Here is an 18,404-nt window from a genome sequence, read left to right on the forward strand (position 1 = left end):
CTTACATCACATTCGGACTCTACCGTCCAAATGTCACAGTTGAAATCTACTCTCATCAGATCAGGCAACATTTTTCAGTCTTCCATTGTGGCCTCAGCTGATAGGAGTAGTCGTCTGCTGCTGTAGTTTATCTGCTTCAAGGTTTGAGGTTTCATTTTGTGCCTTGAGAGATGCTGTGCTTTGGTTGTAAAGAGGGAGTTACTGCTGCCTTCCTGTTAGCGCAAATCAATCTGGCCATTCTTCTCTGACAGAACTTAAAAGGTCAATGTCTACATATTTAAATCTGTTGAGTTGCTGCCTTGTGATTGGCTTATTAGATATTTGTGTTAATGAGCAGCTGAATAGGTGTACCTAATAAAGTGACTGGTAAGTGTATTCAGCAAACATTTCCATACTAACAAAAAGTATCAAACTGCATGACTAATAAGAGTCTCCCAGTCTCACAAAAAACAAAACATACTTTCTTTAAATGAGTAATTCATGTGCATGCAAACTATTTCTGTTGCTTTGGAATAAACAGTTCATTGCAAGCAGAGGTGACCATGGCGATGAGGGCAATGAACTCTTTGAAGTCGATCTCCAAATCTCCGTTCTGGTCGAGGTCAGCGAAGAGTTTATCCAGTGTGTCCTTCTCCTTGATTTTCTGTTTAGCAGGAAAATTGCATTAAAGTTCATCATTAGTAGTAAATGGACAGTATATTTAATAACACTGATAAATCTGTAGCATCACCACTAACTCTACTAGGCTTAAATCTTAATTACACCGGAATAGAAGGAAAATTGTTAGTTATCTAATATATTTTTAATATCTCTGAGACTCAGCTGTGCAGCGTGTCAACGCTTGAAAAGGAAGCAAATAAAAATCCACTACAGCCCCAAGCAACCTTAGTCAGTTGTACATGCTTTGCTCGTATAAATTTTAAATCCATCAATAATGTTTGTGAAATTCTGTGCAGTTTTTTTCTTATTTAAATACACACTGTGCTGCGTGCCAACAAATTGATGCATGCTTATTATTGTTGTCATAAACACACCCGCTTTGCAGAAGATATCTTACCACTATGAAATTATTCATCTCATTGTTGATAAGTTCTTTAAGGTCTGCTTTCTTCAGATTGCACTTCTGACCCGAGTATTGGTGGAAAGTTTGGATAATAGTGATCATGCTGCTCTCCAGGTCTGACATAGCATCCTTTGTGGCCTGAGACAAACAATTTGAATCAGTTCCCGTTCTTTTGTCTCGCCACACAAAGAAGTTAATTGTCCGTCTGTTGGATTTTCTTCATTAAATACACTATAAGCATGCATTAATAACAGCATATTTGTATCCTGATCTTGTAGGACAACATTTAAAGAAAAATCTGTTTTGCATAGGGAGCATTTTGTCTTTCTTACCTCCATCTGTAGAACCTCCTCTGTCTTCCAGGGATCTTCAGTGTGACTGAAGGCTTTTCGAGCTGCGACTTCTCTGCCTCGCTCAAATTACCTCGCACACTAAACTGTATTGATCAATCGTCTCACACTCACCATGTAATGCACAACTAATGGATCCTAGTGGTCAAAGCTTCAACCAAGAACCATTTGCCTGTAAAGTGTGTGTGCAGTAGTCTTTATGTGAGCAATATACTGTATGCATTTTTATTTATTTATTTATTTCAGCACTTAGCTTAACATGAGGCTTAAATGAAGGCTAACCTCAGATGAGCACATAATGGATACTTTGCTGAGAACCATGAGGTCACAAGTAACAGAAAGTCAAGAACTACAAGAGACTTTAAAAGTGTTAAATATCTGCAGATCTGCATCTCAGTGAGATTTCTTTGAGCTCAAATGAAGGCCAGTAATATCTGACAGTGTCTGATAAGAGTAAATAATTATTAGTCACCAAGCAAGATTTTGTCCTTATGCAAAAGAGAGAATTCAGTTGCTTTATGTGATGTAATCTAATTTACAGATGCAACTATTTGCATTTGTCTTAAGGCTCTAAAGCAGTTGTGAAAAACCGATCCCAGTGAACTGCCATACGTGTCACATGGAGATAGTACAGTAAGAGCTTCAGTTGTATTCTTAACTCAGTACTGTGTTTGGGGTCTTAACAGGAAGAGATGCTGGAATTGCCTGTGCCTTCCCATTAAAGGAGCTCTAAAGAGTTCAAATGGAAATCCATTTCATTACAGTAAGAATATGGCTATACGATACAGCATAAAAAAAAAGCATGACAGAGAACTAATGTGCTCCACAAAGGCAGATGGGGTGGTGGGGGCGAGTTTCTTATAAATTAGACATGATTACTGGGGGCATTGCTGGGGCTTAATCAATAAATTGCATTATATTGTAGCGAATATGGTCTGGAAATGTACAACATGCTTTTCCTATCAGTATATTAGTATAATTAGTATATCAGTATGATTTTCCACCCTTGTACCTCCTGGAAGAAAAAACAAGGTCCAGATTATTCACATGTTGAATACACTCAGCGAATTAGTCAGTAATATAAAAATATTAATTTAAAACAGAAGCATTTTATGTTCATAAACAGTGTAGTTTCAGTTCATTTCTAATGACCTGGATTCAACATAACCTCGTTTCACATTATTTAAGAAATATCATTAAAAAAAACAAGAACGTCCTCAAGAAGATGTTTAAATAAAGCTCCATTATCAATACCTATCACATGCAAATTGAGTACCTCTTTTTCAACAATACTTGTCCAAAAATACACAAAGGACAACTTACAGTGCTGTGAACAATTCTTGAGTCATTCCTCATTTCTTTATATTTTGCTTCCACGGAGCAGTTTTTTAAATTGGTCTTGAGCAATAATTCTTCAAGTTTTCTGGAGGCCTTTCGAAGTCTTTGCACGCTGGCTGATTTTTCCGACCACAGTCAGAGGACTCTTTGTTTTGTTTTGTTTTTTCTTAAGCCACTTAACCCTCACTTATGTGTCATTCCAGAATAAAAAAGACGAAAATCAAGGGATGAAACGAAAGAATCAGTTTTAAATTGTAAAAATTGACCCGGTTTGAGGTGTTGATTTCAGATTTTTGTTTTTTAGTTTTACTCGTATTTATTTGTGGCTTGTATTGCATTGATACTTTTATTTTGTATTGGAATTTGAAATCGATTTATTATACATTATTTATTTATTTTCATTTTATTTCTTTGTTCAGCACTTGGTCAGAGCGTAGGTTGCTCATCCATCGTATTTTTGATTTATACAGTATTACATTTTCTTTGTAGAACTCTGGTTTGCGGTTTTGACATGCATTTATGATTCCCGAAATATGATCTCGAGTTTTACATTTGCACTTGAACGCACCGCTCCCCCCCCCCCAACTTGTTGTCCGCTCCTTGAAAACCCTACACGCCGTGCGTCACGTAGCTGCGCGCATGTCTGAACCTTGTATTTGTCAGCCTAGATGTGAGGGTGCCGTCCGCCCTTCTTCGATCGGAAACTCTCACTGACGTAAAGAAGCCAGAGCAGGCAGTTCTACGGGTTAATTAAGAGCTTTAAAACCGTAATTTACACCAAGTCCACGCCTTTTTTTTTTTCGTTTTTGCTTCTTGTCTCCTGGAAACATCCTCGTTTGGTGACTGGAGCACTAACAAAAAAAACCCCACAGGTAATGAGAAGAGGGACACACGAGAGGAAAAGAGGCAGTTTTTAACCTGGTGTTTAGTAGGCTTTCATTTATTCCACTCTAGTTTTTCTTCGCATTCGTATTCCTTTGCTCGTAAATACCTCGTTAAACCTCAGCTGACCTTTTTGGCAGCGGTTTATCGGAGAGCTCTGTGCAATTATATTTATTTGTAAATATTTATATAATTGAGCTTAAACTGATGCTTTTTTTCCCCATATCCGGAAAAGAGGCTGTCTTGCTGTTTAAGATTACTAATAGCATTCAAAGGTGTCTTATTGGCACTGAGTAGTGATTAATGCAGACCTAATTGCTGCTTTTTGGTATTTCCCTCCTAAGACTGTGACTAAGATGGTGACTGTTGATTTTTTTTTTTTTTTTTTTTTTTTTGTGGTGGTGGTGTTTTTGTTTTTTGTTGTTGTTGTTGTTGTTTTTTATTAAGTGTTTCATACTTTCGAAGTCGTAATCTGCAGATTTGGCCTTATTATCCCTGAAACTTGCTGCATAGTCACATCACTCTCTCACACTCACTTCTTTCAGAAGTGCCCTGTTTTCATTTTGAGTCTATAATTAGCCTAGTGTGCAAGCTGTGACCGCCCTCATCTCTTTTTCTCTCCCACACTCGTACACACACTTTCCTTCTTTTGGTCGGTTTCACTGAACTCTCTGCTCTTCTTTCTCTGTTCAGGCATGGCTGATCTGCTGAGGCTGCTGCTCAAGGTGGCTGAAAAGGCTGCTAACGTGGCTCGGGTCTGCAGGCAGGAGGCTCCCCTCTTCCAGCTCCTTGTGCAAGAAAAGACCGGAGATGACAAGAACAAGAAGTTCGTCCAAGACTTCAAGACGCTCGCCGATGTGGTGATTCAGGAGATGATCCGGCATGATGTTGGCACTCAGGTAAGGACAAGTCTTTGTGAAGCCGGCCAAGATCAGACCGCATGTTGCATTGTAATTGTGTCATTTTTCTTTTGTCCAGTTCCCTGACATGGCTGAATTCATTCATGGCGAGGAGTCTAACAAGTTTGAAAACGGGCTTGGTAATTTCTTAATATTATACATAACACACTACACCCTTGGCCAAGAACAACAGCTTTTGCTCTAGGGCACTTTTGTAGTCTAATTTGAGCATCACTAATGCCTCTTTTCACCTGCCAGATCTAGAACTCCTTCCCTACATTAGATAGAGTTACTTAAAGCTGGGCTGGGCACCTTAAAATTCCCAAAATTGGAACCACTGATGTCTACAAGTTGTTAAAAAATAATAATATTTGTTTCTAAAAAGCATTTTAAGAGCAACAGTGTCTACTTCAGGACAATCTGATCCAATGCTGTGCTGTTACAGATGTGCACACCTTGAATCCTCCATGCACTCTAATGAGTCCTGTGTATGAGTTTGTCAGGTGTGCCTCAGGATTATTCTGGGGGAGCCCCAGCTGTGCTTTTGTCTCAGGAGTGCAGATTCATAAATATAACATCCAGCATTAAGATGTGCTGTGTAATAATAACCATGATGATAATCAGCCTACCTTCATATTAAAATCTAGAGGAGCTAAATATACACTTGGCAAATGATCTTTACTTTAATCTATGAGTACATAGTGAAGACATTAATATGTTGCTGTCTAAATATTTACCATGGCTGCACCTTGCACATTAGAAACATTTGAAGTGGTTTGTTGTAAAGTAATCAAAGTCTCTGTCTCTGCCACCAGGAGAGAGTGTGATAGTCACGGTTTGTAGCACAGCGGAGGAGACGGCGGCGTTGCTGGCCACCGTGCTTGACGGTGACCACACAGCAGCTTCTCTGCTGGCTAAAGCCATCCACCAAGACCCGGCGACCGTCGAGGCAAACACTGATGGCCTGACTGTTTCCCTCAGCCCCTCTGAGCTCGGCATCTGGATCGATCCCATAGGTGAAGAGCTCACCTCTTACCACAATCCCATTCAGCATTCATGTCGGAGCTCAGTTTGTCTTTATTGTGCTTTTTTTTTTATTTTTTTTTTAAAATACTCTAGATGCTACCAGCCAGTACATACAGGGCCGAGAGAAGGAGCTGGAGGAAGGCCGCTTGTCTCCATCGGGTCTGCACTGTGCGTTGGTTCTCATCGGCGTTTACCTGCGGAGCACAGGCGAGCCCATCATGGGCGTCATCAATCAGCCGTTTCACCACAAAGATCCAGCAGGCGGGGGGTGAGTAATAGGGATGGGTATTGATAAGATTTTCACGATTCTGATTCCATTTTCGATTCTGTTTAACGATTCGATTCTTTATCGATTCTCTTATTGATTCTTTTTTTAAAAAGGAGAACACTAAGGTCGATTAGCTTAGAACTTTGTTTTATATCTTCTCTTTGAACAAGATAGAAATTGAGTAACATGGCCTTACAAACCCAACAGTGAGATCTTAAGAGATCCACAGGCTACGGCTCTTCAATGGGGTGTCACAGGGTCCCCAAGAAAAAAAATTGTAAATGTAAAATAATAAAATAAATATTCTTCTGTAGCAATATCAAAGTATAACATAAATTATTCTGTAGCAATTACACAAGAATATCCAGTAATGTCCCTGCCTACAATTAAACACATTCACTTACCGAAAATCGGGGGCATCTGCTGCAAATGGGTGCAAGCCTTTTACCACAAACTTAGTCACTGCTCGGTGACATTCGTCTATCCTGGCCTGAAAGGAGACGCTACCGGTAGACTGCAGCGAGAACTGCCAGCATCTGAGCCAGACTCTGTCTCTCTCATCATGGTCACCTACATGTACAGTAATGGCAGGTTTTGTAATAAGGCAGATCGCGCTAACATAATATGCACTGTTAGTTGATTATTTACCTGCCGCATTAACGGGAGAGGACGTGCAAACGTTACCGCTGCTGCTGGGTTGAGATTCACGAGTCCGGAGCGGAATTAAAAACACGACATTCATTTAAGGTTATCACGTGTTTTGTGAGCAAATGCTTTTGCATATTTGTAGTGGTTCCTCCCTTAAATGAAATATCTACTTTGCAAGTATTGCAAGTTGCCCTGTTGTCATCTGTTCTCGATAAGTATAACCAAACTTTTGAGCGTTTGAGCCGCCATGTTTCCTGCCAGGTAAATGACGCTCCGCAACGTGGTGACGTCATTCGGGGCGACTGGAATCGATAAAGGAATCGTTTGCAAAAATGGCAAACAATTCCAAGGAATTGAAACAGTGGGAACCGGTTCTCAACAAGAACCGGTTTTCGATACCCATCCCTAGTGAGTAATCACTAAAAAGCGATGCATGCTCACACACCCTGGTAAGGAAGTTAATGTTGTTTTTGGTTGCTGGTGATGGTCGTTCTCTTTACCCATAAATGGCCTCCTTGACTCCGTGCTCAAACCAGCGTTCCTCCCTGTCTGCGATGTGCACTTCCTCATCATTTAAAGAGTGGTCTCTGGACTGTAGGTGTAAATAGACTGCCGAGTTCAGGCCTGATTAGGTAGGATTGGACTAAGTGGATGGCACAACACAGCTCTCCCGTGTTGTGCCATCCACTTAGTCGACAATCCTCCTGGCACTTCACCACGTATACTATATTACTCGAGTCACAGCAATGTTTCTTCTTCTATCTCCACTTTGGCAGGGTTAAACATTAAGTTGCTACATTTTGCTGGACTTTATATTATCTATGCAACAACCTCTGGAGGTGAAAAGCCAGTAAATATTAAAACGCCCAAGTTAAGAAAAAAAAAAAGTATCTTTACGGGCTCTTACAATAAATTAATTTGATCTCTATAATTCCCCCTGCTACAGCAGCTGTATTGCTGTAGAAAGCTCACCTCTTTAAATTTCACCAAAGCTTGCATGATGCAGAATTCAGAGGAATTTGATTCAACAAAATAAAATTCACGTAGAATGATGGTAGAAACGGGGAAATGCATGAGTCTTTAGTTTCCTGTGCACACAGAATGCACAGGAAATGCCGTCCTGTAACCTGCATAGTTTGAGGTTTAAACATTTTTATTCTATCCCACATAAGCATAATCTTCCCTACATTTCCATCCCTCTCTATGAAGGTTGTTTTCTACATTTACCTTTTACTTTCTTCAGCAGATTAGACGATTACAGAAAAACTACACATTTCATATTAACCTCACCCTACTGCAGTTAAATATTAACAGATTGACGGGTTTGAGCAGATGCCATGCATGTCACAGGAAACTTCACACTGTGTTTAGGTGATGGTGTGACATGATGAAGCTTCTGAGCCTCAAAGTAAGATATTCTCACTTTACTCCCGATTCTCTGCAGGTGGAAGGGAAGGCATTTCTGGGGCATGTCCTGGGACGGCATTAACATCTGCTCTGTGTCCCAGCCGAAAGATGGAGAGGATCGAGGGCTGTCTGTGGTGCTGAGCTCCAGTGAGAAGCAGGTGGTAAAAGGTGTGCTAGCCTTGCTCTGCAGCTCTGACAAGCTGATGTACGCCTCTGGAGCCGGCTACAAGATCCTGTGTGTCATTGAGGGCCTGGCTGATGTTTACATCCTCTCAGAGGGAAGCACCTTTAAGTGGGACTCCTGCGCTCCTCACGCCCTGCTCCGAGCACTCGGTGGGGGGGTGGTGGACTTGACTAAGCGTCTACAGATGACCAGTGAAGGACAGGATCACACAGCAGAACTGACCTATCATGAGCCTGACACTGAGTGCAAAGGAGCTGACCGCTGGGCTAACCGTGGCGGCCTGGTGGCTTATCGAGACTGTTCAAAGCTCAACACTGTCATCGCAGCTCTGAAGGGCAAGCTGTAGATGATGGAAGAGCAGATGTAGCCGGCACGATCTGAAGCATTTATACACATGATCATGTTTTCGATATTAGGCAAGGAAAATTATGGGTGTAGAGGTTGAAATATTTAATTCATAAATGATACAGTCTTCTTCTTAACCAGATGCTTGTGTGTGTGTGTGTGTGTGTGTATATATCGCAAAGTGACAATCAGCTTTGAGCCAAATTATATTTGCAAATGTTTGAATTTCAGTCAAAGATGGAGCTGAGACTGATTCCAACTTTTGTAAAGGAAAATAAAGTTTGGATTAAAAGCTCCAAACATTTAGTTTCCAGGCATCTTTATGATGTCATCAAAGGTTGATTAAGCTGGTGCTTGAGAATAAAGAAGCTCCACCTGCCTACTGTTCAAACCTTCTATTTGTGAGGACCAGCCAATCAGGATAAAGTTGGCTTAAAGGGAAAGGAGCTAATTTGGCTTGTTTGACAGTGAATACAACATAAACGAGGTTTATTTCAGACTGTTAACTTTGAACTGAAAATAAACACAGGGGTGAAAGAAGCAAGAGGGACACGATCCTTGCAGGACAATTGGCACTTGGGTTATGAAAAAGGAGAAAGCAAAACAAATGTGATGTTTATGAACCAATCAGGTAAATGGAAGAAAATAACATGCTGGCAATTAAGGTAGTTGACAATTTATCAAAAGATCCATGTAGGGTAGTTATTTTATGTCAAAACCACAAAGGTAATACTATTATCAATTAATGAAATGCACTGAATTTATATATTCTAGAATGGGCTGCCTGTTATTATCTTTTTTTTTTCTTTAGAATAGCCCCCTCAGGTTCATTGAGTGCAATAGACGGAGGATGATGAGCAACAATCAGTTTTGATGCGTCATTCCGGGCTAAATATTTGTAAATGTGATGTAGCTCAGACATGCATTGATTAAGTTTTGCATTTAGAGTGTTTAATATAGTTGCGAGGAGCTTGAGTGCTCACTGCTGGGCAGCTGAGGAACACTCCAGGAAAGGTAATGGTAATCGCAGGGTCGCTTCTGAAAACAAGATTTTTCTTTGCTTTAATGAGGCAAGTGAGATCTACTTTTTTTTTCTTCTTTCATCGTTATTTCATATCTAACAGGCTATAAATGAGCGAATCAGACTACAGTTGAGTGGCATGCAGTTATCTGCACCTCTCTGAAATGATTCCTTGTAAGGCCCCTCTTTTTCGTAGCCATAACAGGGGTAAAGGTCAGAGAGTGGGAAAGCCATATGAGGTAAAACCCACAGAGTCCTTCTCGGTGTGGGTTTACAATAAAATTAAATATTAAGCCAGTCAGAAAGACGGGATCTGTGCCGGCTTGCAAGCAGCAGATTCTTATCAATATGTCTGCCATACAGAGCCGTGTAACCTCACTTTGTTTATGTTTAAAGTGATATAACGGTGATATGCATTGTATCTTAGGTGTAATTAAAGTTTAATAAACAGGGAACAGAACAGACATTGTGCATATAGGAAATCCTCTTTATTTTGGAAACCAGAGAAAGCGGCAGGGGGAGTGGGGGGGAAGAAACCCAAAAGTGATATTTTAAAACCAGCCAGGGAACTCGCCTCTGTAGTCCCTACAAAAAACCCTGATGATTGTCTGATATTTTTTGCAATAATTCTGCATATTCTGTTAAAAAACTTTAAGGAAAAGATAATTAAAAAAGGTCATTGTGTTGGCTCTCTCTTTAACTTGTTGGACTTTGAACTGCTACCTTTAACACACGTCACAGTACGTTCTCAAATCAAGCATGAAGCGGTCACAGCTGTGGATCCAGTTTCCTGAACAGGAACTGAAGCAAATCCCCAATTCAGCTGGAATCTGTTTTTATTTTCTCACTTTAACCAGGACTAGATTTGTTTTCAACTGGGACCAAGAAAAAGGAAGGGACACTTTAGATAGACACTCATTTACTCCCATGTCCAGGAAACTGGTCAAATACATATAACAAAAAAAAACTATTTGACACATGAAGTAAACATGGCAAACGCATCGTCCTGGTTGAGCTCAAACTATATTTGCAACACAGACTTCTTTCAAGCTTCCAGGCGAACACACGCCTTGCATCACAAAAAGCATTCACATACTTTGTCAAGAGGGTAACGGATGTGCAATCAAATGTCACTCATTTAACTTTCAGATTCTACAAAAATAATAATAATATAATAAATCTTGATTTGTAGATGAGCTGTTAGCTTAGTGAGCTACACCTCCTACTCAGCTGCAGCTGGAGCCTTGCTGGCTGGACTAAACCACTGATGACAGTTCAAAATCCCTCTCATGTTATTACAGTGGTGGGTGTGCAAATGAACACAAAGGGAAAAAAATAAAATCACCAACAATGGACGTACTCAATGGACGTGATCAACTGTCAATGTTAAAAAGAAATGCTTTTATCAGATGCCTCATAGCATACAATTGCCATATCACTACACAATCTTCATGTCAGGTGTAAACAATAACAACGGTTTTCTTTCATTAAGCTTTGACAAAAGTTAAAGTGTTATTTCTGACCATGAAACATGTCAACAACAAACCAAACAACAAAATGCAACTAACTGGGATTTTTCTGACACCTTCTTGTTTTTACACAGTAATACCGTGGGGATTAAAAGGACATCAGTCGTTTAGAGTCTGATTAGAGGTTACGTGAACCTCGTCCGACACAACTATGAAAACCCGTCAGGAGTCGCTGAGATGACGGCGCACCCTGAAACAAGCAGACATAAGAGCAATCGCTTTGGACTAGAATCAGATCTGACGTGTCCTGAGCTGGGCGGCGGCTATAAGATGCTCTGTAACAGCACGACTGGCTCAAAAACTGCCACTGAACAAGTAGGTCCAGAATGAAAGACCAGGCAAAGTAATTACTTGCAATAGTGAGATATTGTCTAGTGTTACATCAGTTATAGCCAAAATAAGGTCCAACGGTGCTGAAGGAAAAAGAGACTTTGCAATGGACAAAAAGTAGAACCATTTTTACTTAGAATCAAGCAGCTGTTAAATGTTCGGTTGTGCGATTAGCTTAATAAAGTCAATTACAAATTTTTTATTTCCTCTTTGAGATGTTACTTTCACATTTTTAGAAAGTGGTCTAAACAGTGTGAACCATGGTGTGAATCTACGTGGCTGTGCTACATTTCCACACATCCTGCAGTATCTGCATATTGCAACGTTACCACTTCAGAAAGCTCAGGGTAAAAAACTTTTTAAGGGGTGAGGTGCATCTCTATAATTATCATGCTAAGATATTTTTGTCTTTTCTTTCTGTTTTTTTGTTTTACAAATCAGACACAGAACCACAGCTTGGCCTTTGATTTCAATGGAAAAGCAGATTAGCAGTTGTTTAGACCTGCTTATAAAACAACATGACTTCTCACTAAAGAAATACTTAAATGTGCTGCTTTGGTGAGTTAAAACCACTCCCCATTTTATAAATAATTAAGCTCAGATGTGTTAGGTTAGATTCCTTTCTGAAATATTGTGGGCGATGTGCAGCTTCAGTAGTAGAGCCACATGCCTCTAATATCAATAACACTAAAGACTGTGAAGCTGGCCAGATTAGTATCTTCATTTTTCGATCACAGTGATGCATGTACACACCGGCTTTAACCCTCCTAAAAAGCCGATTTCTTAAGCTAACTTTATATAAAACGTTAACAAAAGTGAGAGAACTGAAGTGTTAAAATGCAGGTGAAAACATCATGCAGTGAAGGATTTGGCAGGACGTGATTAAAAAAAGAAAAAGGTTTAATTACGGCATCCTGATAAGAACTTCAATGCCAAGGCTACAGTCGTCTTTAAGACCAAAATGACAAAAACAACAAAAAAAAAAGTAAGGTGGATTAAGAGGTAAAGCACCATCACTGCAACCTCCTTCAGAACCTCCTTCAATACTTGTATTCAGTTGACAGACTCCTCTTCGTGATCCAGTCTCTCTCTGCTCTGGCTGATCTGACCCCCTTGAATCTTCTCCAGTTCAGATCTTGGCATGCCAACAGGCAGGCGAGAGACAAACATGGCCATTATATTTTGTATCCCTGTGTTGCTGTTTTCATACACTAATAAGTCGGCGAACTTCACCTCTGGAAGGGTTTGCGGACCTTCTTCCTCCTCCTGGGGGGTTTGCCACTTTCAGCCCACGTCTCGCTGGACTCGGGCCGGTGACCTCCCGACATGTAAAAACCTGTCTGACTTGGAGGAGGGGAGAAGGGAGGCGCTCCAGCACCAGGTGGGTGATGAGGCGAACCTGAGTGGAAGAAGCTTCCATTGGCAGCCATGTCATTAGGAGGTCCTCCCTTAAAGATTCGGTTGAAGAAGTCCTGCAAATCAGCTGGGTTGGTCGGACCTGCCGCTTGCTCCGACGGCGTCCTGAAAGATAAGATGGAAATTTAAGTTTGTCGAGGGAAATAATGTCGTTGCATGGAGAGGAACCTTTTTGACTATAATTGAAATGAATAGTACAGCTTTCTTTATTGTAAACGTTGTTATTTCCGCAATACACAAGGGGGAGCTCCTTCTATGTCATACACAGCCAGATGCATGTAAAATACACACCAACATAATGCAGATCGCAGACTAAGAAAGAAATAAAAAGAACTAATATCAAACATGTTTACATTAATCTAATTTGAGCAAAGTCAGACATTTTAAAGCTTATTTGTTTAAATTTCTTCTCTAGTGCCAAAACGTTTGCATTTTCCCCTCTCTGCACATTTAAAAGGAAAACTCTCAGTCTGCCGTTGGCAAAGGGCAGATGTTTAAAAACAAGCGGGATAAACCTGAGCCTTTGTGTGGTTTGTTTGTTCAGATCGCACTCAGGTGCAGACCAAAACAACCACAAAAAGACACTTTAGTGGTGTCAGTAGTTCCAAATGAACTCCAGATCAGCTCGTTTATGTTGTGAACATGATCCAAGCTCGAGTCGAACCAACGACCAGGTGTACATTGCAAGTTTGAGCTAAAAAAACTTCCCATAGCCATGCATGCTTTAAATTCTTGAGTGTGACAAGGTACTATTGACAAGAAAAGGTCTGCTTTACATCATAAATATTAGATACAGTATCCAAACGTTCACCCAGAGGGATGTACCTGTGTCGTGTGGCATTGCTGTTGTTCTTTGAACCAAAGGAGATGTGATACGGGACCCGGTGTGTATCAGGAGAAATTCCAATTCTCTGGCAACCTGCCCACTCTGAAAACAAGATAGTATCATAAAAGGTCACATGACTGAGAGTAAAATGATCAGCAAGAAAAACCCGTACCTTTTCAGTAGCCTGTCGAAATATCAACAAAGATTGTTGGTAAACACAAACTCTGAGATGCACTACTGGTTTGTTACTAACGAGCCGGACAGGTAAACAACAGCTGATGCTCACCTGTAATATCATACACCTTGCCATCCATACAGGCAAAGTATGTGATGCGTAGGCCCAGCATGCTCGATTCAGCCCACAGGTCCCCTTCCTCGGCGCTATGGCAACGATTGCATTCAGCACAGAACCGGGCCTCAGCGGGTTCACGATCCATCTCGAAGCGCCTTCATACACACACAGGAAACAAATAAAACACACCTGTGCTGAAAGCCTACAACACAAGATTACAAGATTAGCTACAGTTTTATAGCTGTATGATGTGATGGCAATGCTGGATGTGTAACACCATACTTGTGTTTGCCTTCACACTTGGTACACATCATAGTATTCATGGCTTCCTTCAGGTCATCCTGCAGTTTAGTGAGAAACTCGTTCATGGACTTTGAGAGCTCAGTCGCTGCCATGCGCTTCCTGCATGAGAACGAGTAAGAGAAGTTGTTGATTGGAGATAATGAGTGAAATGTACAGTTATTTATCAAACTGTACTTGAGTGGGTTTTGTTGTTTTACCAATAAGAACTTACAGAAATAACTTAAGAAAAATCATTGCATTAAAATAATTGACAAGATGATTTAAAATACAATAAATAATTGTGATTAAAATATTTCTTTCTTTTGTAACTTTGTTGATTTTTTTTCCCCGTGCACTTACAACTCGTACTCTCGTCGTGTCTCCGGATTACTGACAATATCCCATGCAGCCCTGAGCACTTTGAACGCCTCTCCAGCTCGTGGGTGTTTATTCTTGTCTGGATGGACCTGAAAGAGAACGGACAGAGGAAAAGGTTGCATGAGTAAAGAATCAAAATTAGTCACTACAGCAGCCATGTAATAGTAAAAATTGAAGTATTTCTGATTCTCACACCTGGACAGCCAGCTGTCTGTAAGCCTTCTTCAGCTCAGTGTCAGTGGCATGCACCTCAACACCGAGAACTGTAAAGGGATCGAGCTCATCCTCTGGTACCTCAACCAGTGCTAGCAGTCTCTCCAACTCCTGGCCCGGTTGAGCTCTTCCTGCTCTGCCAGGTGACCCCGGTGCGGATGGTGGTACATGACCATCCCTCCTGAATAGGCTTCGGGCTTTCTCCAGCAAGGACATTATCCTTTTCCAAATGCGTGTCTCCTGAAAAGCCGTCCAATAGTGCTTTCCCCTATCCCCACCAATACGAAGGAAAACCCCCTTGGCCCACTGCAATCCCAGAATAGCCAAAGCACAGAAAAATGTGAAACAAGATAAGGCAACTGTCTTTATCCACTTTACTGACCTAACAGTTTTATCCACCACACAAGCTCCTTTGCACTTTGCCCACTTCAGAATCCGGATCGCATCTGCCTTCATTGCAGGAACATCAGTGATCTTCACAAGGAGCTGCTGCCCAAGGTTATAAAGTTTTACAACTCCAGTCTCCACTCCAACTCCACAGTTGTGAGTTAAAGTGACAATAATCTCAATCATCATGTGGATGCAGGAGATGCACCAGAAGCTCAGGCACTCTGACAGCATCTCCTTAAACGCTAAGATGAGCTGGTTTCCTGTCCTCCGCCGGCCCCGGTTCTGCTGATAGTGGTGGTGGTTACGTCTGCGGGTCTGCTTGTGCCGACCGCCACTTGACATAACATTGCCTCTCTGAATCTGCTCTAAAACTGACCCACTGCTCCTCAGTTTGCACTTCCTTCCACTTCCTATGTTCCTCCAACCAGACTCCCCATTCATGTGCTGCTCCTTTGCGGCATCATCCTCTTCTTGGTTTATAACCTGTGAGTTCTCATTTTCTGTAGTCTTGTCATGCTCAAACTCTTCTGAAACCTCCTCAATATCATCTTTGGCCTCTGCTTCACCAGCCCCAACGTCTTGTAGAGTGGCTGGGTTTGGGGTTTCCTGAGATTTGAGATAGGCTATTTTGTCCTCCTGCTCGCACTCATCCTCAACCTCACACTGACTTGAACTGGTCACTGAGGCCGAAACACCATCAGGGAACTCCTCGTCAGTGTCCACAACATCCATCTCTTTCTTAGACGCTTCTCTTTCCATGTTCCTTACAGCAATTTGACTGAAGCGCTGTAAAATCTGACTTTCACTAAATCCAGAATTTGAGGCCACATTTTCCCCAGGCTCTCATAAAAAAGCGAGACTGGGGGTTCCCGTGGGTCAAGTTCAGGTGCACCGCATCAGCAGCCACTTGTACGTATCAAAAGGCTTTTGCACAACTCACATGATGCACTGGAGCTCCTGAAAAGCAACAGATATGAATCAATCTCCAGGTTTTGATATCACAACAAGTCTGTGTCACCCTACTTAATATAAGTGAATCCTTGTTCCTGTTATTTTTGGCTTTCTGATTTAATATATAGCCATAAACCATGTCTCTCTAGCTCACACTATCCCTAGAATCCCTAACATCCACTTTCCGTCCTCTGCACATCTCCACTTTGTCTCTCTAACTTTGTTTCCAAGTGATTTTTTTTAATGTGTTGGGTTAAATGCAGGAAAAATCCTTAGACGTTCCAGACAACTGAAAAGTAAGAGCATTACTTTAAGACAAATGCTTTGACACCAGAGCGCATGATAACTGCTAAACTATAAGTTTTAAAAGAAACAAAAGGGGGTAACTATAAATTAACGAGTTACGTAGTCAGTGAGCAATGTAGCTGCACGACTTCATCGGTACAACTGTATAAGTATCAAGTAGTTACAAATACCCTCTTTGAAGCTACTTTTACGCGTATTTACACAGATGTGAAAACACAGACTACATGCAGTTACCCTGCTTTGTTGTTTGCTAATCCAGTTAGCCAAACAAGAACGCAGTGTGTGTAAAACCCGACCTTTAATAAACAACCTTTTAACCTTTCACAGTAAATAAAAAAGTATAAAGAAGTCAGTCAGACCCTTAACATGTTAACTGTGTTCAAATCACCAGATGTTTTAAAAGGCGGACAATGTTAGCAGGCAGCCCTGGTGTTAGCATGAGGAAGCAGCCAAGCAGGATGACAGACAGGCGCTACGGGGGCTAAAATTAGCTTGCCTCTGGATAGTTAACCTGGCAACATTTCGACTAAATAAGGCCACAAACGAAGACAAAACAGGCGACTGTTTATGCTTTTAGCGAGCCAGCAGTGAACTATTAGCTACTAGCAGGACTAACTGAAATATAAACGCCTGTTTCCCCTTCCTGTGTGGTTGGTTTGGCTACTAACGCAAAGACGTGTTTAAAAACCGGGACGTCCAGTGCAACAAAGAAGGCAAATAATTCTGCGTTTTGTATTAAAACAAATGAAATGTCATATATACCTCTCGGATAACTGTATAACCTTGTTTGTTAACAGACATCCAAGTGTCGGTGTTGTTTTGTTTTTTTTAAGCCACTTCTTCTTCTTCTGCGGCTCCTTTTCCCACTTTATTTCTACTTCCTCTTCCGCCTCCAGCTCCCTCTTCGCGGTTTGCGCGCGGTTAAAACACAACAGCGGGACTCTGCTGCCATCTAATGTTTCGGGAAAAGCTGACCGTAAGCGGCTAACTTTAGAAATTCGGGCTAAGAAACCCAGCAACCCCACGCCGAGGTGTTTTTACGTGAGTTTTTAGTTCATAGTAGCCTGCTAATCAAATTCGGGGGGAAATGGATAACACATTTTCCTTAATACTAAGATTTGTTAGAAGCCCACGCTTAATGACCACGATGCTTCGGTCTGGCTTATTTTTTCAGACTCCATCTTTTGCTCACACTAAAAGGGTAATTGGGTTGTTATTTGTAACATATGAATAAATCCCTTATTTCTAAAGTGCGTGGTGTAGATGTACCTAAAGGCCACTTAAAACTGGAAATGGATAGGCACGCAATACATATCTTACAGGCCATCACTGTACAATAGAACAATCACATAAAATGTGGCAAAAAAAGGATTGGAGATGCTGGTGTTGGACTTTGAACTTCTTTGGAGATACTGTTAGTGAATTTAAAGCCACGGTTTGGTGACTTGGTCCTTTACTCTTTCAAACAAAACAAAACAAAATGCAATTCTAGCATTTAAAAACTGCTGGAGCTTCACCCACTCTACCACCTCCTACATAAAATGGGGGGAAATAACAGAACTGGTCTTCAGTAAAAATCCACATCTGTCACGTCAGTTTATTATCTATAGAGGTTTGCATAGTGTATAGCTGGCTGCTTGTTTTGGGAGTCTCTGACATAGTAAAACGGTGGGAACCCCCTAAAGCTTCTGCATAAAGGACTAATCTTGAAGACGCAGAGGGTTAATTTCAAGCCCCCACCACCACCACCCACATCTCCAATTTGAAAGCCGCCTCTCTACCGGGAGAGGAAGGCTCTTTTTCGGTCAGATGGCGTGCTGCAGTCCGCCCCCGTCATTCTCCAGCCCACACAGACAGCAAAAAGGCAGCCAGCAACCAATACGGTGCGCCGGAGGAGGATTTCTGCCAGTGATTTCAGACGAGGTAAGATACGCAAAGGGGATTTACTACGCCAATCTGCGCCGAGGAAGCTGTCGGCAATAGGTAAGACGGTAAGAAACGAATGGGATAATAACTGCGTCGTCTTCGGGTGCTCGCCTCTTAACATCTGGATAGTAAAC

General features: G+C 41.4%; 3 protein-coding genes across 3 annotated transcripts; 1 reads left to right on the forward strand and 2 right to left on the reverse strand.

Moving 5' to 3' along the window:
• Positions 1-493: 493 nt before the first annotated feature.
• Positions 494-1,431, reverse strand: LOC146632054 (protein S100-B-like). The gene is made up of 3 exons (XM_085354014.1): positions 1,396-1,431; positions 1,058-1,201; positions 494-643 (listed from the first exon to the last, which is right to left on the reverse strand). Exons 1-3 carry the CDS (start codon positions 1,399-1,401, stop codon positions 494-496), a joined length of 300 nt encoding a protein of 99 aa, XP_085210140.1. The 5' UTR covers positions 1,402-1,431.
• Positions 1,432-3,471: 2,040 nt separating this feature from the next.
• Positions 3,472-8,519, forward strand: inpp1 (inositol polyphosphate-1-phosphatase). Its single transcript, XM_085354015.1, has 6 exons — positions 3,472-3,623; positions 4,327-4,532; positions 4,612-4,672; positions 5,348-5,548; positions 5,652-5,826; positions 7,919-8,519. The coding sequence occupies exons 2-6, from the start codon at positions 4,329-4,331 to the stop codon at positions 8,409-8,411; spliced, it is 1,134 nt and encodes a 377-aa protein (XP_085210141.1). The 5' UTR covers positions 3,472-3,623; positions 4,327-4,328; the 3' UTR covers positions 8,412-8,519.
• Positions 8,520-9,859: 1,340 nt separating this feature from the next.
• dnajc14 (DnaJ (Hsp40) homolog, subfamily C, member 14) lies at positions 9,860-17,187 on the reverse strand. The gene is made up of 7 exons (XM_085354016.1): positions 17,107-17,187; positions 14,680-16,044; positions 14,467-14,573; positions 14,107-14,226; positions 13,819-13,979; positions 13,532-13,634; positions 9,860-12,811 (listed from the first exon to the last, which is right to left on the reverse strand). Exons 2-7 carry the CDS (start codon positions 15,844-15,846, stop codon positions 12,520-12,522), a joined length of 1,950 nt encoding a protein of 649 aa, XP_085210142.1. The 5' UTR covers positions 15,847-16,044; positions 17,107-17,187; the 3' UTR covers positions 9,860-12,519.
• Positions 17,188-18,404: the final 1,217 nt, after the last annotated feature.

This window comes from Diplotaxodon limnothrissa, linkage group LG5, assembly GCF_057381915.1.
Source record: "Diplotaxodon limnothrissa isolate DT_005_m linkage group LG5, D_limnothrissa_male_GT1.1, whole genome shotgun sequence".
In the NCBI taxonomy this organism is placed as follows: Eukaryota; Metazoa; Chordata; class Actinopteri; order Cichliformes; family Cichlidae; genus Diplotaxodon; species Diplotaxodon limnothrissa.

Coding starts and splice junctions, on each gene's coding strand:
- LOC146632054 (XM_085354014.1), bottom strand. Junction 644..1,057: donor AGATGAATAATTTCATAGTG/GTAAGATATCTT, acceptor CCTGCTAAACAG/AAAATCAAGGAGAAGGACAC.
- inpp1 (XM_085354015.1), top strand. CDS start 4,329: ATGGCTGATCTGCTGAGGCTGCTGCTCAAGGTGGCTGAAAAGGCTGCT. Junction 5,549..5,651: donor CATCTGGATCGATCCCATAG/GTGAAGAGCTCA, acceptor AAAATACTCTAG/ATGCTACCAGCCAGTACATA. Junction 5,827..7,918: donor AAAGATCCAGCAGGCGGGGG/GTGAGTAATAGG, acceptor GATTCTCTGCAG/GTGGAAGGGAAGGCATTTCT.
- dnajc14 (XM_085354016.1), bottom strand. CDS start 15,846: ATGGAAAGAGAAGCGTCTAAGAAAGAGATGGATGTTGTGGACACTGAC. Junction 13,980..14,106: donor AAGTGTGAAGGCAAACACAA/GTATGGTGTTAC, acceptor GTGTGTATGAAG/GCGCTTCGAGATGGATCGTG. Junction 12,812..13,531: donor AGCAATGCCACACGACACAG/GTACATCCCTCT, acceptor CTTATCTTTCAG/GACGCCGTCGGAGCAAGCGG.